This window comes from Eptesicus fuscus, chromosome 16 (genome assembly GCF_027574615.1).
Source record: "Eptesicus fuscus isolate TK198812 chromosome 16, DD_ASM_mEF_20220401, whole genome shotgun sequence".
NCBI lineage: Eukaryota > Metazoa > Chordata > Mammalia > Chiroptera > Vespertilionidae > Eptesicus > Eptesicus fuscus.
Window position 1 is genome coordinate 41,629,666 of NC_072488.1, and position 27,592 is coordinate 41,657,257.

The 27,592-nt window shown below is 40.1% G+C and overlaps 2 protein-coding genes across 3 annotated transcripts in view; both read right to left on the reverse strand.

Moving 5' to 3' along the window:
• The window catches only part of NFU1 (NFU1 iron-sulfur cluster scaffold), a 29,919-nt gene extending 18,981 nt beyond the window's left edge, over positions 1-10,938 (reverse strand). Inside the window, exons 1-4 of the mRNA XM_008147507.3 lie at positions 10,856-10,938; positions 7,697-7,797; positions 3,576-3,711; positions 142-208 (exon numbers count right to left, since the gene is read on the reverse strand). Of these exons, the coding sequence (XP_008145729.1) occupies positions 142-208; positions 3,576-3,711; positions 7,697-7,797; positions 10,856-10,917 (366 nt within the window). The 5' untranslated portion in view covers positions 10,918-10,938. The remainder of the gene's footprint in view (positions 1-141; positions 209-3,575; positions 3,712-7,696; positions 7,798-10,855) is intronic.
• Positions 10,939-22,359: 11,421 nt separating this feature from the next.
• The window catches only part of AAK1 (AP2 associated kinase 1), a 133,166-nt gene continuing 127,933 nt past the window's right edge, over positions 22,360-27,592 (reverse strand). For both annotated transcript variants that reach the window (XM_054727839.1, XM_054727838.1), the window contains exon 18: positions 22,360-23,746. In XM_054727839.1, coding sequence (XP_054583814.1) covers positions 22,617-23,746 — 1,130 coding nt within the window. In that variant the 3' untranslated portion in view covers positions 22,360-22,616. The remainder of the gene's footprint in view (positions 23,747-27,592) is intronic.

Below are 27,592 nucleotides of genomic sequence, written 5' to 3' on the forward strand. Positions count from 1 at the left end.
TTAAGAAATGTGAGAAGTAAACTTGAGATTTTTTAAATAACAGTATGTATAAAATACATTAAGAATGGAAATTCTGGAGAACACTTGGCTCAGAAAAACTAAAAGTGCTTCATATCTTATTTTATATCCCCCTATGTTTACCTTTGTGACAGTGATGAAATCTGGTCCAAAGAAGACACTTTTTACTCCTTCAATCCTAAATAATTGCCTGTGAAAAAAATAAAAAATGAGATAATAAAATGTTTAATTTTGAAAGGTTTACACATAAACAAAAGTACAGAGAAAAATAAAAGAACTTCCATGTACCCATCATTAGTTTCAAGTCATGGTCAATCTTGTTTTATCATTTTCCCCTACAATCGAGCAATCCCACAAAAATATAAAACATTTTATTACTGAAAAGATCCCTCATGTCCCTTTGTATTCAGCCCTCTTGCTTTACCTCCATGTTCTATTAATTTTTGTTTTATGGAAATAACTTTTTACTTTTTTATTTTTGCTTTAAAAAAATGTTTCCAGCTTCGCTGAAATATAATTGACATAAAATACTGTGTGAGTTGAAGGTGCACAACGTGATGACTTGATGATATACATATAAACTATGAAATGATTACCACAATAAGGTTAGTTAGCATATCTGTCACCCTGGTAACTATTGATCTTTATGCCACTACTGCTTTGCCTTTGCTAGAGTTTCATATTAATGAAACCATACAGTCTTTTGAGTTTGGCTTCTTTCACTTATCATAATGCTTTTGAGAGTCATCCTTGTTTTTGTGTGTATCAATAGTTCATTCTACTTTATTGTCAAGTAGTATTACATTATATGGGCATTTACAACCTGTTTAGCCATTCCACAGTTGATGGACATTTCCAGATTTTTTGGGGATGAGGCTATTATAGATAATGCTACTATATAGATTTATGTACAAACCTTTATGAGGCATATGTTTTGTTTTTGTGTTTTTATACATATAATAATCATATTGCACTTACTGTCCTGAAACTTGCTTTCTTCACTTAACAGTATATCTTAGAGGTCATTCTGTGATGGTAAATATGGGTTCTTCTCATACTTTTAATATGTGAAGACCATGGATGAAAATGTTTATCTAACTCTTCCTACTAATGAATATTTTGGTTGTTTCTAACTTATTCCCCTACCAACAAGGCTACAATGAACCTCCCCGCACACACCTGGTGTACATATGTGGGCATTCTCTAGAAAGTATTTTTCAAGCCCACCAGCAGATTGTGAAATCAATTATGTAGTGACCAAAATTTTATCTAATAAAATAGAACAGAATAAAATAAAAAGAAGAAACAAAATAAAAGAATGCATAAGGGTGAAAATGTCCCATCAAACACTTGTTTCATACAAACACACACGTATATGTATATATACATATATATCTGTGTGTCTATGTTCACATATACAGTATATGGATACCTGTATATGTATATATGTGTATGTAGTGTGCGTGTTGAGTCATAACATAAAACATTTATTATTGTGGCTTGTATCAAAAATTATAAAAAAACAAGTGCTCTAAGGTATAGTCTGACAAGTAGCATGTTTAGGTCAAGGAAATATCTTTATTAATTAGAGATTTTTATTAATTAGAGATTTTAAAAACCATTTTTGAGATAAACATATTTCTGACTCCCCTAAATGAGATTTTTAAAAAGGGTATATATGGAGAAAATTATTTAAGTGATATTTTCTAAATATCCTTGGTAATCAGTATCAGGCACAGCTTATTAAAAATGTCAACTGATACTGACTCTATTTCTTATTATAAATAATTTATTTAGCTATCAGCTAAAAAGAGTTACATTCCAATAATTTTATTGTTTATACTTTATCATCTGATATATACTTACCTTGTCTCTATTTAGTGAATTTAAAAACTGTCTCAACTGAGTAGTTTTTTTTTTTAATTGACTTCAGAGAGGAAGGGAGAGAAAAAGAGAAATTTTGATGTGTTGCCTCCCAGGGTTCGAACCTACAACCTGGGTGTATGTCTCCTGGGATATCAAACCCACCACCTAATGGTGCACAGGACAACACTCCAACCTAGTGAGCCACACCAGCCAGGATTTAACTGAATAGTTTTGTTTTGTTTTTAAATCATCCCATATCTGATAACTATTACAATTTACTAGAGGCCCTTTGCACGAAGAATCGTGCAATAGACCTTCCTTCACCTGGCTACTGGCACCAGTTTTCCTTCCGCCTTCTTTCAGGGTGGGGGCTTGGACCTCAGCGGCGGCGGCAGCGTGGGGCGGGAGCTGCTGGGCCCCACGCCGCCATCCGCGATCGGGGTGCCGCCACCACCCAGGTCCCTCAGTGATAGGAGGGACCCGGGCGCCGCTGCTTCTCTGACCTTGATCACTGAGGGGCGGGACCTGGGCGCCGCCACTGCTCCCACTCATGAGTCCCGCCCCCCGCGTCTCTCAACAGCCGGATAGGCCACCCCGAGTCCCACCCCCCAGCCTCCCGCCGGCCCAATCGTGGGCATAGCGGAGTGATGATTATTTGCATATTACGCTTTTATTAGGTAGGATAGCTCTGAGTGGAATATTTTATAAATGACTCCATTTGAGACTTCTAAAAATTCAGCTATCCTTAAGAATTAAACAAGTAAGTTTTCATTGCTTATTAAAAACAGTTTTAAAGATTTAGAATGGAGCCCTGGCCCATGTGGCTCAGTTGGTTGAGCTTCGACCTATGAACCAGGAGGTCACGGTTTGATTCCCAGTCAGGTCACATGCCTGGGTTGCGGGCTCAATCCCAGTAAGGGGCATGCAGAAGGCAGCCGATCGATGATTCTCTCTCATCATTGATGTTTCTATCTCTTTCTATCATTGATGTTTCTATCCCTCTCCCTTCCTCTCTGAAATCAATAAAATATATTTTAAAAAAATAAAAGATTTAGAATGGAAATTAACTATATTATCATTTTGATGGATTATTTTTCTTAAGATATAAATTTTTATAGTCACTAGAGGCCCGGTGCACGAAATTCATGCACTGGTGTGTGTGTGTGTGTGGGGGGGGGGGGGTCCCTTAGCCCAGATTGCGAGAGGGCGCAGGCCAGGCCGAGGGACCCCACCGGTGCACAATCGGGGCTGGGGAGGGACTCGGGAGGGCTCCAGGGTGTGTCTGGCCCATCTCACTCAGCCCCGATCAGTCGGACCCCAGCAGCAGGCTAAACTACCGGTCGGAGCATCTGCCCCTTGGTGGTCAGTGCACGTCATAGTGAGCAGTTGAGTGGCCTGAGCATATCATTAGCATATTACACTTTGATTGGTCCAGACGACTAGATGACCGGACACTTAGCATATTAGGCTTTTATTATATAGAATGATACAGATCTCTCAATACAGCACTTTTCAGGAGAAGACTTTCCTAATATCAATTCTTACATTTTTTACCCCTTATCTGAAAATGAAGTATTCTCTGAAAAAAAATACAGTGCACATAAAAATGCAATAGCTAAATAAAGCTGCCTTAACCCCAAAGTCAGTTAATTAGGTTTCTTGGTAAAAGCAAGTGAAAACTAGTAATATACCTAGCCAGAGGGGAGCGAAATGCTGTAGCAGGTGTGGGGAAATCCATGGTCCTTGTCTCAAGAACTGGTTTTCCTGGAATAAATTTTAAACTGTTGGGATTTGGGGTATCTTGTGTTTGAATAAACATGTGTCTCACTAAAAGAGAAAAAAAGAAGAAATAATGTTAATCTGGAAAATAAAGTAGTTAACAATTTATGAACTACGAAATGCTCATTTTCAGAGACCCCAAAAAAGTAAGAAAAGTCAGTAAAAAGAAAATAAGACTTTATTGCCCAAATGGACAAAATAAGAATTTTTAAAGACAAGAAGGCAATTTACCAATATATTTAGGATAACCGCATTGAATTTTATATTAATTTTGATTATTTAGATAGTTTTGCTACTGAACAGATTCTAGTAATATCCTATACTTAAGTAGGAAGGTGTATATATATATGTGTGTGTGTGTGTGTGTGTGTGCGTGTGTGTGTGTGTGTGTATGTATATATATATATATATTATAATTCAGGAATCATATGTATTCTATGTGGTGACTTAATACCAATGGCTATCATAATCATAAATCATCATCATTGTGATATTAATATAGTAAAATGTTACATTTTCTTCTTCCAAAGTACTACCAGCCTTGTAAAGACAAAAATATTATAATAATAACTACTATTTATTGTGTGCTTAGTAGTTACATGCCAAGGACTGAGTTGACTGCTTTTTTTTTAAACTGATTTTTAGAGAGAGGGAGATGGAGAGAGAAAAACATCAATGTGAGAGTGAAACATCAGTTGGTTACCTCCTGCAAACCCACTATCAGGGCATGTGTCCTGATCAGGAATTGAACCAGCAACCTTTCAGTGTCTGGAACGATGCCCAAATGAGCCAAAGCAGCCAGGGTGGGTCCAGTGCTTTAAATGTAAGTATGCCTTTAACAACCTATGAAGAAGGTACTATTATTCCCATTTTACAAATGAAAAAGCTGAGGCTTAGAGATAAGTACAGTAACGTGTTACAAAGAGTTAAGTAACTGCCCAAAAAGTGGTATAGAATTAGTGACACTATAAATTATCATTTAAGTGGGAATCTATGTGACTTACTTTCCGGAATACTTAAAAAGTATCTTTACAGCCCTGGCAGATTGTGCAGTGGTTAGAGTATCAGCTCAAGGACCAACAGGTTCGATTCCTGTTCAAGGGCACCTACGTGGGTTGCAGGTTTGATCCCCAGGCCCAGTCAGGGTGAGTGTGGGAGGCAACCAATCAATGCATCTCTCTCACATCGATGTTTCTCTCTTTCTTTCTTTCTTTCTCTCTCTCCCTCCCTCCCTTTACACTCTCTCTAAAAATCAATGGAAAAAAATATCCTCAGGTGAAGATTAACAATAACAACAAAAATATTGTTGTTATAGGTTCTTTTCTTTTTTTCTAGGGCCATGATTAGATTGAGAATGAATTCATTAGAGGAATAAATAACAAAATCTTTAATTCCCTACCTTGTTAATATAACAACTTGTAAGACAAAAGGATAGATAGTACTGGGGTGTTAACAGTTTTAAAACTAATAAACAGGCCTTTACTATTTATTATGAAAACACACCTTCTGACCAAAAAAAACACACCAATTATCATCTTAGAGCAGTATACTGAAATAGGTTAATTCACTAGGTTATTAACATGTGCTGGGCCCTGGCCAGGTAGCTTGGTCGGTTGGAACATCATCCGATGCACCAAGGTTGTGGGTTCAATCCCCAATCAGGGTACATACAAAACCAGTGAGTGCTTGGATAAGTGAAACAATGAATCGATGTGTATCTCCGTCTCTCTCTCCCTTTCCGCTCTCTTTCCAAAATCAATACATGTGGTAGGCATGATGCTAAGCATTCCACATGAATTATATCACTTACTCCTCACATTCTGCAAAGGAAGTAGTTTTTATCCTATTTTATAAATGAGGAAACTAAAGCTCAATGTCACTCAGCTATTTAAAGTGATAAAACCGCCAATTTTCCAGCACTGACTTGCTTAACCATTGTGCATATTGCCACTCCATACTTATCAATGCCAAGCATAACAGGAAAATATATATAAAATCAGTCTTCCTATCTTGTCATAATCCTCATACCACACATCCTAGAAAAGATAGAAAAAATATAAAAAAGGCAACAGTTTTATTTTAAATTAGAGGTTAAATCTGGCAAAACATATGGTTATGAAAGTGCTTTTCTTACAAGATTCTAACTTGATAGCTGAGAACTGTTTTTGCACCTTGCCATACAGTTCCAGCTAACTGATGTTGAGTCATTTCCTTGGTGAAATAGAAATTGAAACTAAAGTCCCATACATTTTGCTTATTTAAGTCATTGTCCTATAAGTTATCAGTTGGTGACTTGGTGACTAGGCAAGTCCTAAAGAAGAGAAAAATTTTAAATGATATCCTCAGTGTTCAAGTGCTTGGTTTAAAATATTTATACCTCTAACCAATAAATGCCTCTGAAAACCTGTGTTACAAGAAAACAATTTTTCAGATGGAACATTAAAGAAAGGGCTTTCTGCAAATATAAAGATAACAAGGTTCTTCTAACTGTGGTTCTGACCAATCATTTCTTGCAACCTTTCTTAATAGTAATTTACTGGTAGCCAAAAGCTCCACACACATTAGGCACTCTTCCAATATTTAAAGAATTAAATCTGGCTTTTATTCTACTCAATCCATTTATGTAAAACTATATATACAGGAAGAAAAATGTTTAGAAATACTTGAAGGTAAGAACTATAAGTATTAAAAAATTTGTTAAGAGAGCAAAATCTGAGGTACAAAATAATATATGACATCATTATATAAATTTTCTTTTGACAATGAACAAAGCTATTTCAAAAAAGTGATTTGACTGGGTATTAACAAAATCACTCCAATTATGGTCTAAATTGGGTTTAATTAAAAAAAATGATTCCCAGGTCCATCATCCAGAAAGATGCCCCTGAAAGTGTCATAAGGGTTACACCAGGATAGAAAGACTGATCTAAAATAATTGTTCCTATTATTCTTGGTACTGATAGGTAAAGAGGTAGGCATAAGTTCCTCCAAAACAAAAGATTAATGGTGCTTAAAGTCAGTATCAAAGATTAAAATCAGCAGTCCTCCAATTTAGAAAGCCTAGGTAACCACATAATTCAGTCCCACAGAAATTTAAAGTCCAATTAAAGTATCTTAATATGTTGAGATACTCAATATTTATACCTAAATTATTCTGTGATTCAAGAAGAGAGGCAAGGTACTCCTGTTCTTGCTCCAGTACACAGGGGAGATATGGTCTGTAACCTAATCCAACTCATGCCATTAGCCAGTCAGTCACCTTCCAGAGTATGGCCACAGGAGGTGTTCAAGGTAGTGATGGAAATGGAAATGGACCAGGAGCTGAATCCACTTTTACAGCTCCATAAGCACACATAGATAGGTATTTACACACAGATATACACTCTTTCCTCCCAGGTTTCCCTAGCCACACAATAGCTCCTCCCAATATGACACGATAGCAGTCATATTTAAATAATTTTCAAATCCTATCCTCATACCTATTTCCAATATTAAAGAAAATAAAAGCATATAATACCAACCAGATTGTCAAAAAAAAAAAAAAAAAAAGACTTATTTTGACCAGAAAAAAAATAAAAAATACATTCAAAATACTATGTTCTACGGTGTGGATGAAAACTAGAAATTTACTGGCTTTAGAGATATTCTTATAAAAATAAGAAGGGTAAGAACTTAAAATACATATGATTCTTTGAAACACAAATTCATTTGTAACTTTTTACCATATTTTCATCTCAGAAATCATTTATTAAGCAACTCTTATGTTTCAGAGGATGTGTTATACAAGATACTGAAATTTCGTAGCTCTATTGGACATTGTGCTAAGAATTCTTGAAATTTAATACCAATGATATGTGTAAGCAAATAATTACAGCAAAGCGTGATGTTTTGATAGGAAAAAATGCTATATTCTTTTATAGGCACCTGAAGATAAAATTTACAAATTCTCGCCTTTTATGACCCACAAAATTTCATTCAAGCAGTTTCATTAGCTTCTGAAACACAATTTGCTCTGAAAGAGGTGAAATTTTACCTGTGTTACATAAGGTTGCAGATAGTGGGACAAGTGGTCTTTGTACAAACTGATGCAGAGGCTGTTTCTTAATGGTGTATGGATTCATCATGTCATATAATCTACATTTAAAAACAAATAAAAATGACATTTTAAGAATCTTTAAGTTATTTCTACTTCTCATACATAAAAAACCATAACAAAAATAACAATAAAGCCAAGTTTTCATTTTTCTATCTACATTACTTTGACTTCCTCAGGCAATAGCTACAATCTAAAAACAAGAGCTCAAGGGGAAATTTACATCCTTGAAAACTCAGTGCACACAGGATAGTGCAATAGCTGGTGTAAGAAACAAATATATTTACACTCGTGATTCATAACCTCAAGTTCCAGACTCATAGTTAAGTTATGCGTGGAGGCAAAGAACTGCAAACTGTTTTTTCCCTTATTTTAAAAATTTTTTAAATGAGGTAATAGACTCACATGGTTCCAAATTTAAAAGGAAAAAAGAAAATACAGTGAAAAGTCCTCCTTTTCAGTTTCTACCACATTTCCCTAGAAAGAGATAACCTATACTATATGAAAGGTATTTCAATACTTCACAAAGTCTAGCAGAAAGTATAAACTGCTAAAGAAGCCACCATCTTTGATTGGAAGCATATTAGTACTGTAACTTTAGCTATTACATTAGGATAGAGGAAGTGTTGATTGGCTATTTTTGCATGCCTTTGGCAAATTAAAAACAAGGAGAGCCCTGAGCATCAGCCTGCTCACGGGAGGTCACGGGTTCCATTCAGGTCAAGGGCGTACCTGGGTTGCAGGTCCAATCCCCAGTCGGGAGGCAACCAATTGATGTGTCCTGTCACATTGATGTTTCTCTCTCTCTCTCTCCTGCCCCCCTCCCTTTCCACTCTGTCTAGAAATCAATGGAAAAAATATCCTCATCCTCGGGTGAGGATTAAAAAAATAAAATAAAAACAAGGAGAAAGGGGAAAGACATTATTACTGGAAAGGAAATAAAAGGAGACTTTAGTAGTGAAAATTTTAGAAATCTGATGCAAGTTCTTTTGAAATCTAGTTTACTGTAAAATATCACCATTTTCATTTCACAGGAATCACTGAGGAATTTTAAGCATATTTTTGTTTTGTTTTTAACATCTGATTACTTTTTATGTATATTTTTTTATTGTTGATAGTATTCCACATGTCTCCCATTTACCCCCTTTACCCTGTCCTCCTGGCCCCTACTCACCCCCCAGATCTTCTCCACCCTACTGCTGATGTCCATGGGCTATGCATATAAGGAATAAGTTCTTCGGTTTATCTCTTCCTGTCCCTCCAACCCTACATCAAGGTATGCCAGCCCATTCCATGCCTCCATACTTCAGGTCTTCTTTTATTGGTCAATTCATTTTGTTCATTAGATTCCACAAATAAGTGAAATCATGTGATATTTGTCTTTCTCAAATTGGCTTATTTCACTTAGCATAAACATCTGATTATTTTCACTTGCAAACTCGTTAAGGGGAAGGACTGTCTTCATTTCTATGTCCCTGGAGCAGCTAGCATCATGGCCTCAGTTCTTCATCCCTAAAATGAATTTAATATTCACAGCTATCCTATAAAGACTGGGGCAAAGATGGATCCAATAATCCATGTAAAGTGCTTTAAAACAGTGCCACTAGGCCATACAGTTAGTGTTCAATAAATGTTAGCTACCACTATTATTATTATGTAATAGGAATGACTCAAATATAAGAGCGGGAGATAGGTAACTAACAAAAAAATCCTTCTACAAACTTAATTCTTTTTGTAGAAATGTATTTAAGCTTCAAGAGCATCATTACCACTAAAACTCCTTAAAACGAGATCAAATCCCATTGGGTCCTTTTCTCCTTTTGTTCCAGAAGCGAAACTGGGGTACACCTACTTAAATCCTCAGTGCCTTTCACCTAACCCAGTGGTTCTCAACCTTTCTAATGCCGTGACCCTTTAATACAGTTCCTCATGTTGTGGTGACCCCCAACCATAACATTATTTTCGTTGCTACTTCATAACTGTAATTTTGCTACTGTTATGAATCATAATGAGAACCGTTAGCAGGGTCGCCTAAGACCATCGGAAAACACAGATATTTACATTAAGATTCATAACAGTAGCAAAATTACAGTTATGAAGTAGCAACGAAAATAATTTTATGGTTGGGGGTCACCACAACATGAGGAACTGTATTAAAGGGTCGCGGCATTAGAAAGGTTGGGAACCACTGTTGGCAGATTATCACTGGCAAGGCCCACGGCAGGGGAAAACAAGGGCACGCAGTGGGTTTAAGGGATGGGGAGGAAACCTAGGGGTCTGGCTTCTCAGAGTGCCATCACTTGGATGCTGTGTGACCTCAGACAGGTTACGTCCCCTTTCTGGGCCTCGCTGGGAAAATGAAGAAATGAGAGGAGGTATTATTTTACCACATCCTGACTTTTCATGTTTAAAAGGCAAAGGAGGGCCCGCAGGCATGGCTCAGTGGTTGAGCACGGACCTATGAACCAGGAGGTCAAGTTTCCATTTGTCAGGGCACCTGGCTCCTTAGGGCTGGATCCCCAGTGAGGGGCGTGTAACAGGCAGCCGATCAATGATTCTCTCTCATCATTGATGTTTCTCTCTCTCTCCTTCTCCCTTCCTCTCTGAAACCAATAAAACCATATTTAAGAAATAAAAATAAGTAAAAGGCAAAGGATGGAATGCACGTGGTGAAATGCTAGAGAGACCACATGGTTTAAAAACAGCTCTGGGGCGGCAGAGGTCAATGGGGGGGGGGGGAGGAAACATATGTAATACTTTCAACAATAAAGATTAAAAAATAAATAAATATAAAAATAGCTCTTGCATTGGGTCTCTACAGCCAGGCTCTGCAAAACTCCCCTCCGCAGGGACTCGGGCACGGGGTCTCAGGCCTGGGGCCAGGCAGCGCAGGGACCACCCCAACTGGGGACTCGGAGCTGCCGGGGGATGGACGCCCACCTCCAGGGCTCAACCCCAAGTGCGGCGACGGGGGGCGGCCCAAAGGCTCGGTCAGAGGCACCTTTCACCACTCCGTCTGAGGGAGTGGGCAGGGCGGTTACCGCTCTGCTAGCTAAACCCAGAGGCATCCCTACGCGGAGCTCAGGATTTGTCACCTACCGCCTGCGCAAGCCGGCGGCGCGGGCCGCAGCTCCCCAACCCAGCCGGGCCGCCGCCGCCATCTTACTCCGAGTGCGCAGGCGTGGGACCGGCCTCTCCTTTCACCGAGCCGCGCCCCGCGCAGGCGCAGGCGCAGACGCAGGCGCAGCCCGGCCGCGAACCGGACTGGCTCCGTGGAGAGCGCCCTCTACCGGTCGTAGGCGGCGCTGCTGCGAATGAGCCGGGAGGGCTTGCGCCTGGCTGTTTGCTACCATTGCCTACCTCACTGCATAAGCCTGGACAAGGACTGCGGGGGGCGGGGGACGCGAAGAAATCCCTCAGTAAGGCTCGCTTTTCTTACTCCCTGGGTCCTGCTCTTGCACCGACTGGTCCTGCGGTTGGAATGGTGTTCCCGACCTCTGCCCCATTGCCATTTGTAGGATCCTGCTTGCCTCCAGACCCAGCTCAGTGACTGCTTTAGAAGACTCCCTGGAGCATCATCTCTGAGGGTTCTAGCCTTCCACCAGCGAGCTGCCTTCCGTTTCCTCTCGGGGCTGATGTGGGCCTCTGTGCCTGAGACTGGGCTTGTGGACTTGGCCATCTTGGACCACCAACACACATAGAGGACTCACCTAGTGCGGGGCTGCCCTTTGCTGTATAAACATGAGTATTGACTAGTTTCTAGAGCAAAGTACAAAAGTCCATTAAGTATTCTTCCAGAAACTTCTCTAGGGGTATTGGCTTTCTCTAGGGAAGCGGTTCTCAAAGCATCACATGCATGGAAACTCGTTGGAAATGCAGCTACCAGGCCCCACCTTAGACCTACTGAATCACAATCTTGAAGGTGTGGTCCAGGAAGCTAACAAGCCCTCCAGGGGATTCTGATGCAGACTAAAGTGTGAGAATCAACCACCACTCTAGAAAATGTACACAGAGCACTGATTGCTGAAACGGAAACAATATACCTGTTTTGGACAGGTGACGCCACAAGCAAGACAACCCTGGAGGTTTCCAAGGCTGGAGAGGCACCTAAGGGGGTGGGTGGGACTTCAGACCTGCAGCTGGCCTGCGCCTGGACACTCTGAGCCGACACTGCTTCCTCTGAGGGCAGTTTAGGCCCTCAAGGCTGCACGTTGTCTTCTAACCACTCTCTCTCTCCCATTCTAGACTTCTGTGCCATCCATGGCTTGTCCCTTTACTCGCTTCTAGACCCTGAACCAATGTGGCTCTTCTACCCAAGAATAGGACCCAGTTAGGGAACAATCTTTATATCTTAAACTTCTCCCTCTCTTATGGGTTCCTTCCGGTAAGAAAAATCCTGCCTTGCTCCAAATATCCTTCCAACCAACACTCTTTCTTCTCCTCCCTTCAAGGTCAAATGGCATAAAAGAATTGCCTACACCTTTTCACCTCCCACCCCTCAAACCACTGAAACCAGCCTTCCCTGTCCTACCATTGCCTGGGGGCCACGCTGGCCAAGACCACCCACAACATCTATGTTGCTGCACCTGAAGGATCTTCTCAGTTTTTACCTATCTTGTCTCTCTCCCTTTAATAATGTTCCTTGGGCTTCCCTGGCACCACAGCTGCCAATTTTCCCTACTACCTTTCTGGTTACTCCTTCTCCTTCTCCCTTGCAGAGTTTCATCTGCCCACTTTTTAAATGTTGGTGCTTTTGGGGACCTCATTCCAGGCACTCTTCTCTTCCCATTCTTTTGTGACTGGCACGCTTCATTTGGGGAAGCTTATACTAATTAGCATTTCCAGCAGCCACCAAAATATGTTTCTCTCCCTTGCAAAAACTGAATTTAAAAAAACAAAAAAAAACTTTGCCAATTCTTGGTCATTTACATTAAGTGAAAAACAAAACTGGTTAGTAACAGCACATGTAGTATGATCCCATTTATGTAAAATCAATTGTGTCTATGTGTGCCTAGAGGTGCTGGAGGGCAGATTGCCAGTCTCTCTCTCTTTTCCCGCCTCTGGATGTTTTCAGTTCCTTAATTATGCCAAATTATTTCCCGCCTCAGGGCCCTTTGGGGATCAGTGCAGAAAGCCACAGTCAATCCCAGCCAAGGAATAAGACTCTGCACCCGGATCCCAAGCCCCCTCCTCCTGCCCCAACCTGCTGGAGGCAGGTCCCTGAGCCCAACCTAGGGGGAGGAGGGGAGCTCTAAGGCAGATGTAAGGTGGGAATTTTAAAGACTTGGCTAGATTTTTTTTTTAATACTTGAGAGAGTAAGATGGAAAATAAGATAGTTTTACCCTAGCTGGTTTGGCTCAGTGGATAGTATCAACCTGCAGAGTGAAAGATCCGGGTTCGATATTGGTTAAGGGCACAAACCTTGTACTTTGGTTGCAGGCTCCATCCCCAGCCACGGTATATAAGCCCCAAATTCTAACTGTCGCCTTGAGTCATATTTTTCTGTGAACTATTGTGTAAGTATGTGAATAAAAATCTGTTTTCTCTTGCTAATCTCTTTTGGCAGTTTAATCAAACTCCACAGTTGATTTGCATTTTACTATTTCCCCCCTAATGTTCTTTTTCTGCTCCGGGATCCTATGTGGGGTATATTATATTCACTTGTCATATCTCCTAGCGTCTCTAGTCTGTGACAGTTTCTCAGAGTTTCCTTGGTTTTGATAACTTTAACATTTTTGAGGCGTGCCAGTCAGGTATTTTGTAGACTGTCCTTCAATGGGATTTGTCTGATGTTCTTTACTTGGGTAGATGGGGATTATGGGTTTTGGGGATGATCACAGAAGTGTGGACAAAAATAGAAGTCCTGTGGAAAGTAACCTCACAGGGTGATCTGATCATAAATTTCTAACTGGGCCCTGGCTGGTGTGCTAAGCGGTTACAGCGTTGGCCCATTTACTGGGTGTACGGGAGGCAACCAATGGATGTGAGAGTCTCACATGAATGTTTCTCTCTCTCTCTCTCTTCCCCCTTCTCTTCTATCCTTCCACTCTCTCTAAAAAGCAATGGAAAAAATATCCTCAGTGAAGATTAACAAAAACAACTAACAAACTGGGCTAACAATGATGAATTTTCATCAAGAAATTCTATTAAGCAACTCCATTAATTCTTTTTTTAATTTTTTTTTATTGATTTCAGAAGGAAGGGAGAGGGAGAGAGAGAGAGAGAGACATCAATGAGGAGAGAGAATCACTGATCTGCTGCCTCCTGCACGCTCCCTACTGGGGATCGAGCTGCAACCCTGGGCATGTGCCCTTGACCAGAATCTAACACAGGACCTTTCAGTCTGCAGGCCGAGGCTCTATCCACTGAACCAAACCGGCTAGGGCTACTCCATTAATTCTTGGGTCAATTTACTATGCAGTGCATTTCCATTTTATTGCAATTATTTTCATTGAAATCCAGTTTTTTTTATACACTTATAATAGAGATTAGTCAATTTGCAGTTCATTTCAAATTTTACCAATTAATCTTCTGCTACTGAGTTCTCTTGTAGCCACTATACCTGCTAAATTCAAATTTCCCAAGCCAAAATTTTGACTTAAATTTTGTCAAGATTTCTTTCTTCAATTAATTTTTAAACATGTTCAGTTTTAGCTGTCTTGAATTTTACTTGAATATTTCTGCTGGTAATGTTCATTATAAACTGACTGAATAAAGATGGGTAAGATTTAATTTTTGGTTAGTGTATGAGAAAACTGGTCAATTTCCAAGATTTCTCTGATGAGTGAAAAACAAAGTAGGTCCTTGGGGTCAAAAGGTCCTGCTCAAAAACAGGAAGAGACTGAGGGAGCTCGTAGAACTGCTAATTTCACCATATCTGATTTTGGGAATTCCGTATTTAGTGATGATCTTGGTGCCAAAACCTCAGCAATGGACAATTTGGCTGTCTTCTGAAGGAAATACTTGGATTCCTTGTAGGCCTCTTGGTTAAAATTACATAAAAGCAGATTGAAGAATTACTTGGTCTTAAGCTAACTGAAGTCTTCTATATCTTACTACTCCAATATAAGGAAAGATAAACTCAAGGAAAAGGATGTAAGACATTCAGATAACAGACATATTACATGCTCACAGGAGTTTGCATAGTAGGGGAAAATATTTTTGTCTCCAAATTCAGAGAAATAGGTCAAAACCATCTGCTCATGGCTTTTTCCAGGGTCTCACCCTGGTTCTTCCCACTTGGTTCTCCAATAGGGGGCAATATAAGGGCATCTCTTCCCTGGTTGGTGTCTCTCTTCTTCTCTTCTCTTCTCTTCTCTTCTCTTCTCTTCTCTTCTCTTCTCTTCTCTTCTCTTCTCTTCTCTTCTCTTCTCTTCTCTTCTCTCTCCTCTCTCTCTCTCCTCTCTCTCTCTTTCTCTCTCTCTCTCTTTCTTCTCCTTCTTCTTCTTCTTCTTCTTCTTCTTCTTCTTCTTCTTCTTCTTCTTCTTAAAAAGACATACACACAATCCAAAAGAGCTATTTCCTCTTATCAACCAGTCTCAGGGCTGGCAAAAGCGAGCCATAAAAGGGTGAATGCAAAGGAGCCCACCCCGTAGGAGCTGGAGCTCCTAACTCTGACTTTCCCTACAAGAAAGGCAGGGCCAAGACAGGTGAGCTCTGTCCATCTTTGCAGAAGGCTCTGACTCCTGCATTTCAGTGGGGCTGATATATCTGCAAGGGCTTCCACCAAGGCAGCCAGAGTCATAGGTAAGGAAAGCTGTGCTTTTGGTTAATCATAACTTAAAATAGAAAAAGTGTAAGGACTTCACATTATAAAACTATACTTAAAGATAGATGAATCAAATCTTAAATCCTCAGAAAAAGAAGCAAACTTTGGTTTTACTCATGCATATTATGTCAGAACTTTTTGAATGCCTGGATCTTCTTTGACCATCATATCTGTGAACTCAGCTCATCACCAATTCTCCCTGAATCAAGGATGTGAAGCTCACTAAAGTTCAAAAATTACTGTTATTCCCCCAAATTTGGAGAGGAAATAGGCAGGCAGGTTCTTTCCCACAGTGGAGATTTTTAAAAATTCTTAAGTATAATGCATCCCCCCCACCAAGACTTCTTTATTTAGTTTCTTATGTTAATACCTCTCTTCAGGTTAATGCAGCTCACATTCAGATAACAGACATATTACATGCTCACAGGAGTTTGCATAGTAGGGAGCTCTGTTGTTTTCCCAGCTTGGTCTTTAGGGTCTGATTATCTTGTATTATTTCATTTATTTCTCCATAAAACACCTGGGATAGAAAGATCTCAGGAAATAACAACATCATCATTGGAAAGCAAGAAAGCAACCAACTAACCATTGTTCTTGAAACCTAAAAATATAAAACTAGGCTTGGTACTAAAGGGAAATGTACTTGTGGAGCTTTTAATATATATATTTGTATTGATTTCAGGGAGGAAGGGAGAGGCAGAGAGATAGAAACATCAATGATGAGAGAGAAATATTGATGGGCTGCCTCCTGCACACACCCTACCAGGGATTGAACCCACAACCTGGGCACGTGCCCTGACTGGGAATCAAACCATGACCTCCCGATTCATTGATCGATGTTCAACCACTGAGCCACACTGCCCAGGCATTTATGGAGCTTTTCAATCCCAGGAAGATCTGACATAAAAAATAATACAAAGTATAGCTCACTTATTTTAATTAGGTTCAGTTTAATAAAGTATATAGGAGTTTACAACTCAATTATTCATAAAAACTATCAGATACATAAGATAGATCACACAAAGAGTGCAATAACATAAATCCAATAGTCTGCAAATAAGAGGTATTGCAAAAACAAAGATTGACTTTATAATTGTCTTTCCCCTTCCTTTTCCATGTTCACAGCCTCGAGATTGCATGCACATACTGTTTTCTGAGGTCTGATGGCCTCAATACTCCTTTCAGCTGGGTCAACCTCCTCATTCAGTCAATTCAAAATACAGCCAGCAGAGGGAGTGCACCTCTTCTCCACGGAATGAGCGTGGTCCGTGGCCTGTATTTGGTTTCCAGTTCCTAAAAAAATGACCTGAAACATTTCCTCTTTCAAAGTAGTATCTTGCAGGCCTGGTAGTGTTCTGGTCTGTTTCCCTCCCAACACTATACATGAGCCAAGAATTTAGGACAAACCCTACTAAGTTTCATTCTCGTGGAAGAGAAGAGCATGCTTACTGTGGAAATGAAGCTCAGGCAATGGCTGCTTTATCCCACACTTATGTAGAACAACTTTAGTTCTTACTCAGGACTTTGTGGATGCCTGGATCTTCTTTGAACATCATCTCTGTGAACTCAACCCATCACCAATTCTCCCTGCATCATGGATGTGAAGCTCACTAAAGTTCAAATATTACTGTTATTTCCCCAAATTTGGAGCAGGAAAAAAGCTATGTCTGGTAGCATTTTGATTATGGGATCCTGGGCATCACACATGGGAGGACTATTTCCTAATAAGAGTCAGGGAGCTGTTGGCAAATGGAACCAAATTCACTCATGCCAAATACCCACTGTCACCTCTTGGTATTCTTTGGATGCCTTTATTAGGAGGTCTTAACACCATGGCAAAATACATGGGATAAACACACACACACACACACACACACACACACACACACACGCACACACACACGTATACACAGACATTACATTCACATTTCCCAAATAGGAGTCTTTGGTAGATTCGGAGAATACACCTGACTTGTCGTTTCAGAGTGAAAAGGCTACGTCTTCTTTCACTCTCAAAGGCTCACTTTAACTGACATTGGTAAAAACCATTTCTGTAATTCCTTACCCAAAGGAATCAAACAGATCCCTTTAACATGCATACACTGGTATATTACAATGCAACGCAGATAACATTGCCTAGATTTCAAGAACAAAACATTGTTAGTATAAACTCAACACATTGAGATTGCTGTGAAGTAGCTCAGACTAAATTTCTTATGTAATTATAAGTTATGGGAATACTGGACTAGACCACCAGTGGGTTGGTTAACATTAGCTATTTTTACAAGCTATTCTAGAGTCCCTTCACACATAAACTTGCCCCTGCATTCTAGGGCACTCTGGGACCTGTGTTAGGTCAAGGTGAGTAGATACTTTTTGGTTGTTTCACAGAGTAAGGCTGGGGTCCTGCCAACCTTCCTTCATCCTTCCTTCTAGTCCATAAGAAATGAGGAGGGTGAGCCATTTCATTCTTATTTTGTGAATTACTCCAGTGTGGTGAGATCATCACAGGCTAGGCTGAAATGTAAGGAGAAACTGTTTACAGTAAAAAGGGAGGCAAATAAAAATTAACATAGTATTAATTCATACCCCTTAAACACTTACTGGTATGGTCGTAATAGGGGGATGTCATGTGAGGAAAGGAAGTGGGAATAGGAACAAGGAAAATGAGCCAGGAAGACTTGCAGGGTAAAGAAAGAGCAGGAAAAAGCTATGTCTGGCAGCACATGTGGGAGGCCTGTTTCCTAAGAAAAGACAAGGTGCAAATGAGGCAGATAGGACCAGGAAGTCAGAGAGCAAGGTGGCATTCTGGAAATCAATACATGGCCAGTGTAAATTCCCACATCTAAGCTGAGCCAGCTTGTTGTTCTCAGCAACCTAGCAAATTTATTTTGTAGCAAAAGAACACAAAAACAATTCCCAACCTGATACTACTTTTTATTTTCAAGCATTTTGAAATTCCCCCTTAAGTGAACTTCACAAGTCACAAGTTTGTAAGTATCCTGGTGGTTCAAAACAAAAAAGAACAACAACAACAAACAAACTACAAGTAGTAGTTAACAAAGGCATTGGAAACACTAAGAATTTATATTACATAATTTCATTTAAAATCTTGTTTACTCCATCCGGCAAGATCGAAGGATCGGAACTCAGGGGTGGCTGTGGTGCTTACAAGGTGCTCCTGCCTCCTTAGAAGGTGTGGCCCTCTCAGCAGCTCTCCTATGTACCTTTAATCAAAGTAATCTGGGCTCCATATTTTTCAGAAACTTTGCAGTTTTCTCAAAAACTGCATCTGTGTGGACAGCAGCCATTCCACAGTTGACTGGCATATGTTCTCCAATTTCAATTCCAAAGACATAGCAGAGAATAACATTTATTAAAGTGACTCCATTTTAAGTCATATCCTTCCTGGAAAAGAGCTTGATTCCACCCTTCTCTAGTTTCCTATATGGTAAAGTTTCCTATTTGACATAATTATACATATTATAGGATCTAGGCTTTGGTGACTTTTCTTTATGGAATCAAATACAGCACGATGGAATTCCTATTGTCAAATCACCCTGGTGATTACGCTTATTTTATATAAACCTGCTATGAGTCCGTGAAATGTCTGTTGAATATTATATATACATGTTGAAAACACTGATATTCGTGTATTTTAAAACTTAATGGGTCAATAAAATACTGTATTTTTCCTGGAGTTTAGAAAGAAATATCTTGGTTACCAAATTAAACTCAGAGCTAATATGGGCATATAAACACATACTCACTAAACTACACATGTGAAATTTTCAACTCAACAATGAATGGGCCCCAAATGAAATAGTTACTGACCTAGATACCCTTAGGTCCTGCCACACATTTTGTTCATTCCATTTCCCAATCTAATAAGGATTTTGGAGCTCAGGGCTGTCTGTAAGCCCAAGAAATAGGTATGTGAACTATTTTCCACCACACAAAAGATAATTCATTATTTCAACAGTACCTGTTAGTCAATTAGTGCATGGTGTGATTCAATGCTTTATTCTGAATATATTCTGGCTCACTGTGCTCCACTGAATGAAAGGTCACAAGTTCCTGCATTCCCTATCAGATGTGCAAGGCAAGGAACACATGAAACAAACTAAAATAAGAAGAGCAGTATTTTGTTGACTATACATTTTTTCTCTTTAATATTAACCTATTGTAGTGTAGTTGCTGGAAACATGCATTTACAACTAATTCAAAGCACCCTGAGCACTCCTGATTCCCTTAAACTAAATTTTCCAGATTTCCAGATGCAGGATGGCCTCTGCCAAGAACATTTTACCTTTCAATGATGTATTTGCCTTATATGATCCAAAGAAGATGATTGCAGAATTCACTAGCTGCAAGCTAATAATATAATCCCATAGTCACAAAATTTTCATGTATCAGTAACAATACAACAGTAATTTGTATGTGTTTTTATTCATTTCCTATTCAAAAAGGTATTTAGGGTCTCTAACCATAAGTCTCCAGTGAGGAGAAAAACAGGTTACGTGTCCATGGTTGCCAAAGATTCTACTGCATAATAAAAACCACCATGATTTTATTGATTTTATCTTGAGAATTAAAATGGCTACTTGATTAGGAGGGTGTGATAAAAAAAAAAAAAAAAGGAAAAACATTGGTAAGGCTGTTAGAGAGGTAGTAAGCCTGAATATTTGGAAGAGTGAGTTAGAATAACGGTCTACTTTCTAAGAGTTTCTGATTTGGGGTGAAAATTCCCCTGAATATTCCTTATCCTCTTGCCTTTGAAGGCTTTAATTAATAATATCAATGGGAGGAGTTTGGGGTGCAAAATTCCATATGCATTAGCTAAAACAAATTCACCCAACTGGAAAGATAATTTTGCATCAACTATTACACAGAAAAATCAGAAATGATCACTGGGAGAAAGAAAACTCTTAGAATGAACATTAACATCTAACTAAGTGAAAGATATTCATTTCTGGCACAAAGAAACCTCAACTGGAAAACCATTGCTAGTAGCTCTGATCCAGTGCCAATTATTTCAGTTTATCCTTTAACCTGGACATTTAAAATAGGTGGAGTCAAAACTAGAAAAAGTCTTAAAAAGCAGTTGTTCCTATTTTACTGCCAAGATCCATGAACTTAAAATTTAAAAACTTCACACCTCATCAAGTGCAATAGAATTTGACATTCAGGCTTGATTCTTGGATGAATTTCCAGGAATTCTTAAATCATTAATCTTGTTTGGTAAGCAACTTCCCCAATTTCTCCAGCTAATGGGGAAAAAAATCCCTAACATTTACTTATAAGTCGCAGGAAGCTTTCACATTGAAACATGGTGTAGCAACTCTTCCAATTAAGTTGAATTTCCTCAGCAGAAGCCTTCCCATTGAAACATAAACTTCATTTTAAGGCACTAATAATAAAGGGTATGAAAACAGCTAGGGATGAGTCAGATCTTTCCAGAAAGAGAAAACATTTAAAAAACACAAGTCAGTCATCTATCTGGCTTACTTCAACATCTAAAGAGGAGAGAGAATAAAGGTTTTCATTACTAACAGATTCAGCTCTTTTCCATTCTCCCATACAAACTTAGAAGTCTTAGATTTACATTCCTTAAGAGGCAGTAGAGAAAAATGGCAAGGGTTTGGAACAAACAAACAAGCAAGCAAGCAAATCTAGTTTGTAGACTAGTCTCATGATTACTTAATTCCATAATGACAGCATGGAGTGCTCAGACCTAAGGTTTTTGAAGTACTTTTTAAGATCACATATCCAGTGATTGAAACTGTAACAAGGTGCTCTTTTATATTGTTCTGAGGGGGGAAATGTAGAAAAATAATTAATTTTTCATGACCAGGTCAATGGAATTTGTTAATCACAAATATAAATTTGTGGAGAAAAAGAAATCTACTCAAACCTGTTTCAGCAGGATTTTCTTATACCTTCCAATGAAATAAATTTCACCATGAGAAAAGAACTAAATAAAAATATCAGTTAGTGTAGGAGACAAATGCTAGTAAATGATTGTGGAGGTAGGCATTGTGGGGCAAGATTATCTTAAAGAAAAAATGCTTCCTATGCTCATGTACACACATGCATACACACATATACACATACACACACAAGCACACACACCTGTGCACTCATACTGATTTACAAAGCGGTGAGGATGTAGGGAAGGCTCAACACTAGGAGACATGAGCTCAGATATCTCATCCGTTTGCATTTCTACATAGGAAAAGATCTGACACACGTTAATACCCACAGACACACATGTGCGAGGGCCAGCCTGGATGGCACAGACTCAGAAACAGATGCAGAGAATCCTAGAGGTGCTGGTTTTACAGGAATGATTATATCTGCAGGCTTACACTTCCTCTTGATGTGCAGGATTTTTATCTTGCATTTCTTTCCAGAAATATCCCCTTTTCAAGGGTATTATGTCCTGGAGGGACTAATCTTGATTCTTCAATGGACATGACTCAGAACAGGACTGCAGGAATTAAAACTAGGAATAACATGGCCCCTTTGGGGTTGGAGTAAAGTATTTCTGGATTTAAACAGATTCTGGGGCCCTAGCCGGCTGGGCTCAGTGGATAGAGCTTCGGCCTGCAGACTGAAGGGTCCCAGGTTTGATTCCTGTCAAGGGCATATGCCCAGGTTGCTGGCTCGATCCCCAGTAGGGGGTGTGCAAGAGGCAGCCAGTCAATGATTCTCTCTCATCTACCTCTCTCTCCCTCTCTGAAATCAATAAAAATATATTTTAAAGAAACACAAAAAAATCCCAGTTTCGGGGGGGGGGGGGGGGCGCGCGGGGCGGGGAGAGGGGAGAGAAAGCCGAGTTCTGGGTAGAGCTGGAGATGCAAAAGCCTGAAAGTCCAGAAAATCAATATAAACAAAAGACATGAGCATACTTAAAGGGGTTTTGACTAAGTATCATTGCAACTGAGTTTGTTGACTGACATCCTCCTCTGACCCAGGGAACTGAAAGATAATAACTGATATATTTCTTGTTAGGAAGGCTCAGCTGGGAGTGATGTGGTGGTTTACTGAGGGTGGGGTAGACACAGAGGCCTAAGGCTCAAGTACTGCTCCTAAGGTTTCTGCTTGCCCGATTTTGGAGGGAAGGGTGCTAAAGCAAAAGGATCAGCAGCTGGCAGCTCCGTAGTCCTGGAAGGAAGGGATGTGATGGAAACAGAGCCAGCTATGGACTGCCTGTTGGTTTGCGAAACAATTTTGTAGGCAGCAATGGGCTGGGCTTCAGGACTTGGCTCATCTTCTGGGCTATAGTGACGGGAATATTTGGATAAAGACTGGGGGCGGAATGATTTGCCAGCCATGGGGCCCGAGGCAGCTTCTTTCTGAGGCTGAAGTCCTTTGTTTCGGTCGTTAAGATGGCCCCCAGATTCCAGGGAGGCTCCCCTGGGTGAGATGCTGTCAGGATGGTCTGCTGCTTGTACAGAATGGGAGGGGAGGTTGGATTGTTGGGCCAAACCAGCCATGGAATACTGAGATCGGACCGAGGAGTACACCGCTCTGTCAGGGCCTGAGAGCTGAGCGACCTCGTCTGTCTGACTGAGAAGACCAGCCTGTGTGGGCAACTCCTGGGAGGTGCTCTGGGCAACTGTTAACTCCTCCATGCTTTTCTTCTTGGTAAAAGGAGCTCTTAAGAACACATCCGCCTCCTCTGGCTGGGAAGGAGCCACACTGCCCTTGAAGACAAAAGGGGCTTTGGAGAAAATGTCCGTTTCGTCAGCTGGAACCCTTGAGCTCCTAAAGGGGGCTGTGGCAAAAACATCTGGCTCACCAACACCATCAGTGGTTGGTTGTGCGGGGGCTTGAAACTGGTTCTTTTTTCCACCTGGCACTGCCTTTGCTTGCTCAGTAGAGACTTCTGGCTGAGCGAATGGAATGGCTCCCGCCAGCTTCCCCTGCAGAGGCTTGCAGCTCTCATCCTCGTCTTCAGATTCCATGAGGAGAGGTCGAGACCCACTGCAGTCTAGCATGTCCCCCTCAAGGTCAGTCCCTTCCTCCTCGCTGCTGTGGAATGAGCTGTTGCTTGAAGGGCCATCTCTGGCCAAGTAGTCAGATTCTAAATTGTTCTGTGTTTTTGTGTCAGGTACTCTGGAGGGGTCTGGATACAGGGGAAGGCCTTTCACGCCCGTTGACTCTTTAAAGTGCTCTACAGTTATTACAGGACAGGGATTGGGCTCTCTCTGGAGACCTAGAAAAGCACAAAATGCAGAATTAATGCACAGCTGGTTCAATTCTCCTTAGAACATTTAATGGTCAACCCACGGCAGTAACATCATGGGACCAAATAATAGATGTTGAACATGGAAAAGGAAAAACAGAAAAATGAAAGTCAGGCAAGGAAACTGCACACAAACTGGAACACAACCAATCACTGTCTCACATATTGGGACATGATAAGCACAATGTACAGGAAAGGAAATGAAGACGTTAGGCACACAGACATTTAGTGCAGCTATGCAATGCTCCTACTCACGGGGCTAGGCACTGGCACCTGCTCTAGCTGGCACTGGCACATGATGGAATGAAAACAAACCCAGCCACTCATCTTCACGTATACCATGATGGTTCTGGAGTATGCAGAAATACTGTCTGGGGACAAATTCAATTCAGTATCTGACATGTGGTCATGCTCTGCCGGTATCTGAGGACACCCATCCTTTGCCCCCAAACAGCAGCAAAACACAGCTGCTTGATAAATGCAAGTTTACTTGCTGATTGACGTAAAAGTACCTCAAACAGGAATACTGAAGGCACTTTCTCAGGGGAGGAGACATAAGCAAAATCATATTAAATTTCAACGTTAGCTGGAGTAGCCCTGGAATTTTGTTTTCTGTCTTCGAAGTTAGCAAAGATCTCCTCTGTTTAAATGATTCCATCTTAAATTTCTTTAAACAGAGCAAAATGTATGGGAAATTACAGAAGTATTTGCAAATTCTAATATACTAGTCTATTTCTATCTAGTTGAAGTGCCTCAGGGTGCTCTGGCTTTTAACATCAAATAGACAATTATCAGAATGCAAGAGAGCTTACCTTCCAAGAAATATTAGCAGGTTAGAAGTATGTCATTGGGCACATGTTAGCAAGAGGGCAGGAAAAAGGCATATGTAACTAAGCAAGAAGAATCCAGAGAAAGGGTGGTTGGGGGTAAAGGTATCATTTCATCATGGGTTTCCCAACCCACCAGGATAAGAACATTTGGTAAAAAGATTTGGATTCTATAGATGACTTGGAACCTCTGTACAGAGGAATTCAAATCATCCCAACCCCACGTAGTCCTCTTCCCTTCTAAGCAAACCATTTGCTCATAGAAACTTCTGCAAACAATATTCCCCTTTAAGTTTGCTTAAAGTAAGCACACAGAACACAGCTGAAGCAGCATCAAAATCAGTTTATTGGGAAACCAGTTACTTGGAGACATTACATTGTAAAGAGGTGCAGAGAGAGACCCGAACATTTTAGAAGATACTGTACAAAAATACTATACTCTTCTGAATCCTGTAACTTTTGAGCAGTGCTTCTTAAATAATTCTGACCTTAAATATTGTTTCCAGAAATAAAGGGTGTCCCCCGCCTTTTTTTTTTTATTTCCCTAACAGTTGAAATACATTTGATGAATCCCACATTAGAGTCTTGAAGTTAAATTCTGTACTGGTGCAAATGGCTTTCTGAATAGCATTTAAAGAATAAGTTTATTTTGAAGAGGTTAAATTTTTCCTTGTGTTACGGCTTTAATATATGCACTTGCATGATATGAAAGCATTAGGGGATAGGAAATAAACGGAACACCTTCTCCCTTGCAATCTATGTGGAAAGACATAATCCTAACCTCTCAGGCAAGTTTACTGAAATTAGATTTGTCACAGTGATTTCCAGATGATGATTTCTGGGAGGAAATTCAAATGAAAGGGGAAGAGAAGTTTTCCAGAATAAGATTTGCCAAGCAAAGTGGTATGAGAGGCCCTGCACACTCTTTGAACCACTTTCTAACACCATCAGATGCGCAAAGTTTTCAGTTGCCAAAACTAAGGCACAAATTCTTAACTTCCAAAACTACCCTGAAAGTTGATGTTATTAAGCTAGTTCTGTGGAAGAACAAAATAGCATTTAGGAAAAAAAACATGGCAAATTTACTCAAGCCAATGATTGATTCTGACATTATATAGATCAATAATGAAAATGAACACGTTTGACTAGAGTTAGTGTTTTGGGGAAATTTAAATTAAATTCAATGAAATATATTTGTGTGCAGAGTTTGTCCCAAAGCAGTGACCTATAGAACGTGGGTCATCTTGGACGCCTGCAGTGTTTGATTACATTCTGAGAACTCTAAGTACCAATCAGGGGTGGCCATATCCAGAGTTGGGCAGGATGGAAGAACATGCCAGATTTATCAAAATTACTTCAGTTAAAAAGTGGGTTCTTAGTCAAGTCAAATGGAAGCCTGCCAGCTTAGAGCATATTCTATACCCTTCACGGTGAGCAATAGGAAAATTGCAGCTTTTAAAATTCACACACATAGCCACAAAAATACTTTAACATAGAGCTCAAAGGGAAAATCAGTCTCCTGTCCTTCAAAGCAAGGCCAGACTACTTCTTATCTCTTTCAGCATGAATCTGCTTACAGGATTGGAAGGTACATGTAAAGGTTTCTCCTGAGAAGGCCAAGTCTCTCGACCTGTCCATTCTTTTTAGTAGAGGGGCAGTGGGACCAAGGCAGAAAGCAAACACCCTCTGCAATTCTCCAAGCTGGCACTTTGCAGACCAAAGACATGCTGGTGGATATGGAAAAGCGCAGACAACCACATTCCCTCGGGGAATTTTGATGGTGACAGCACAAGAAACGGAGTAGTCAAGAGGAGAGAGTCTAGATAACTGTAAACAGAAGGTAGACATTGGGTTTTATTGGGAGTTAGAGGTCTTTTTTGGAACATGAGTGTGTTCTTGTAGGGAAAACACGTGTTTTCAGGGTGAACAGTCCGTGTGTGAAGATAGCCTTCCACCATCAGGAAACATGTGCGAAGTAGTCTGCCTAGTAGCAATTGAAGGGTTTATACTAATTTAACCTCACGCCTTGGTCCAGTTCCTTGGGTAGTTAATGGCATGCATAGCAGATGTCCTTGATCACAACCACAGAGCTCAATAAAGACAGTTGTTCTGGTGCGGGAGGGGGACAGGGGGATGGAGTTAAGGCCAGGACCTGACTACATAGTCTGCACAGGGTCTTCCTTATCAAGAAGCCTAAGGTAGGGATTTTGCTCTAAGTCCTCCAAACTGGGTCATGTCTCTTTTTATTTTGGTTGGGTACATTAAATTAAGCAACAAGTCAAAACATTTCTTTTTCTTGCTCTGATGTAGGATTGTATGCCAGGTTAAGGTTAAGCGCACTTTTCAAAACTCCATTTTAGTCTATTTTCAGACTCCAAAATTATATAGATTTCAGTAAGAGCTCACATGCTTCAGAGAGTAGGAAAGGAGTCCCAAAAAAATATTTGATGACTTGGCAACTATCCTCACTAACTCTCTATTAACTGCCAAAGCAATGAAAAGTGTTGAATGATTTAGGAAAGGTTTATTCTGAAAATGTTATCAGGTGGACATAGTGAAGGTCATCAGCATGCTTTCTAAAAAATCAAAATGTGAAGACTTAAATTTCTGGCTGGTTACTCCTTAATACAATACATCATGCACAACCAGAATTTTACTTTCCTCTATAATAATTTCGATGACCTTTTGGCTTAGATGATCAAATTAAGCATTTGGTTTTACCATATGCTGTGTAGTTGCATTAAAACCCACGACTGGGGAATAAGGGATTTGCTGGGAGCCAATATTGGCTAGTGATGCTGTGCCTCTCAAGCCAATGGAGCAATTAAATGAGAGAGATTTCTCCCTGGGCATAAAACTGCTATTGCCAACATCACATGTTTAATTAAATTGGCCTGGGTATATTAAAGATGAAATTAGAGGAGGATAGCTGCAAACCTGTACTCCATTTTACAACCCTGTGTCTGATCATATCAAATGCAGCCGCACA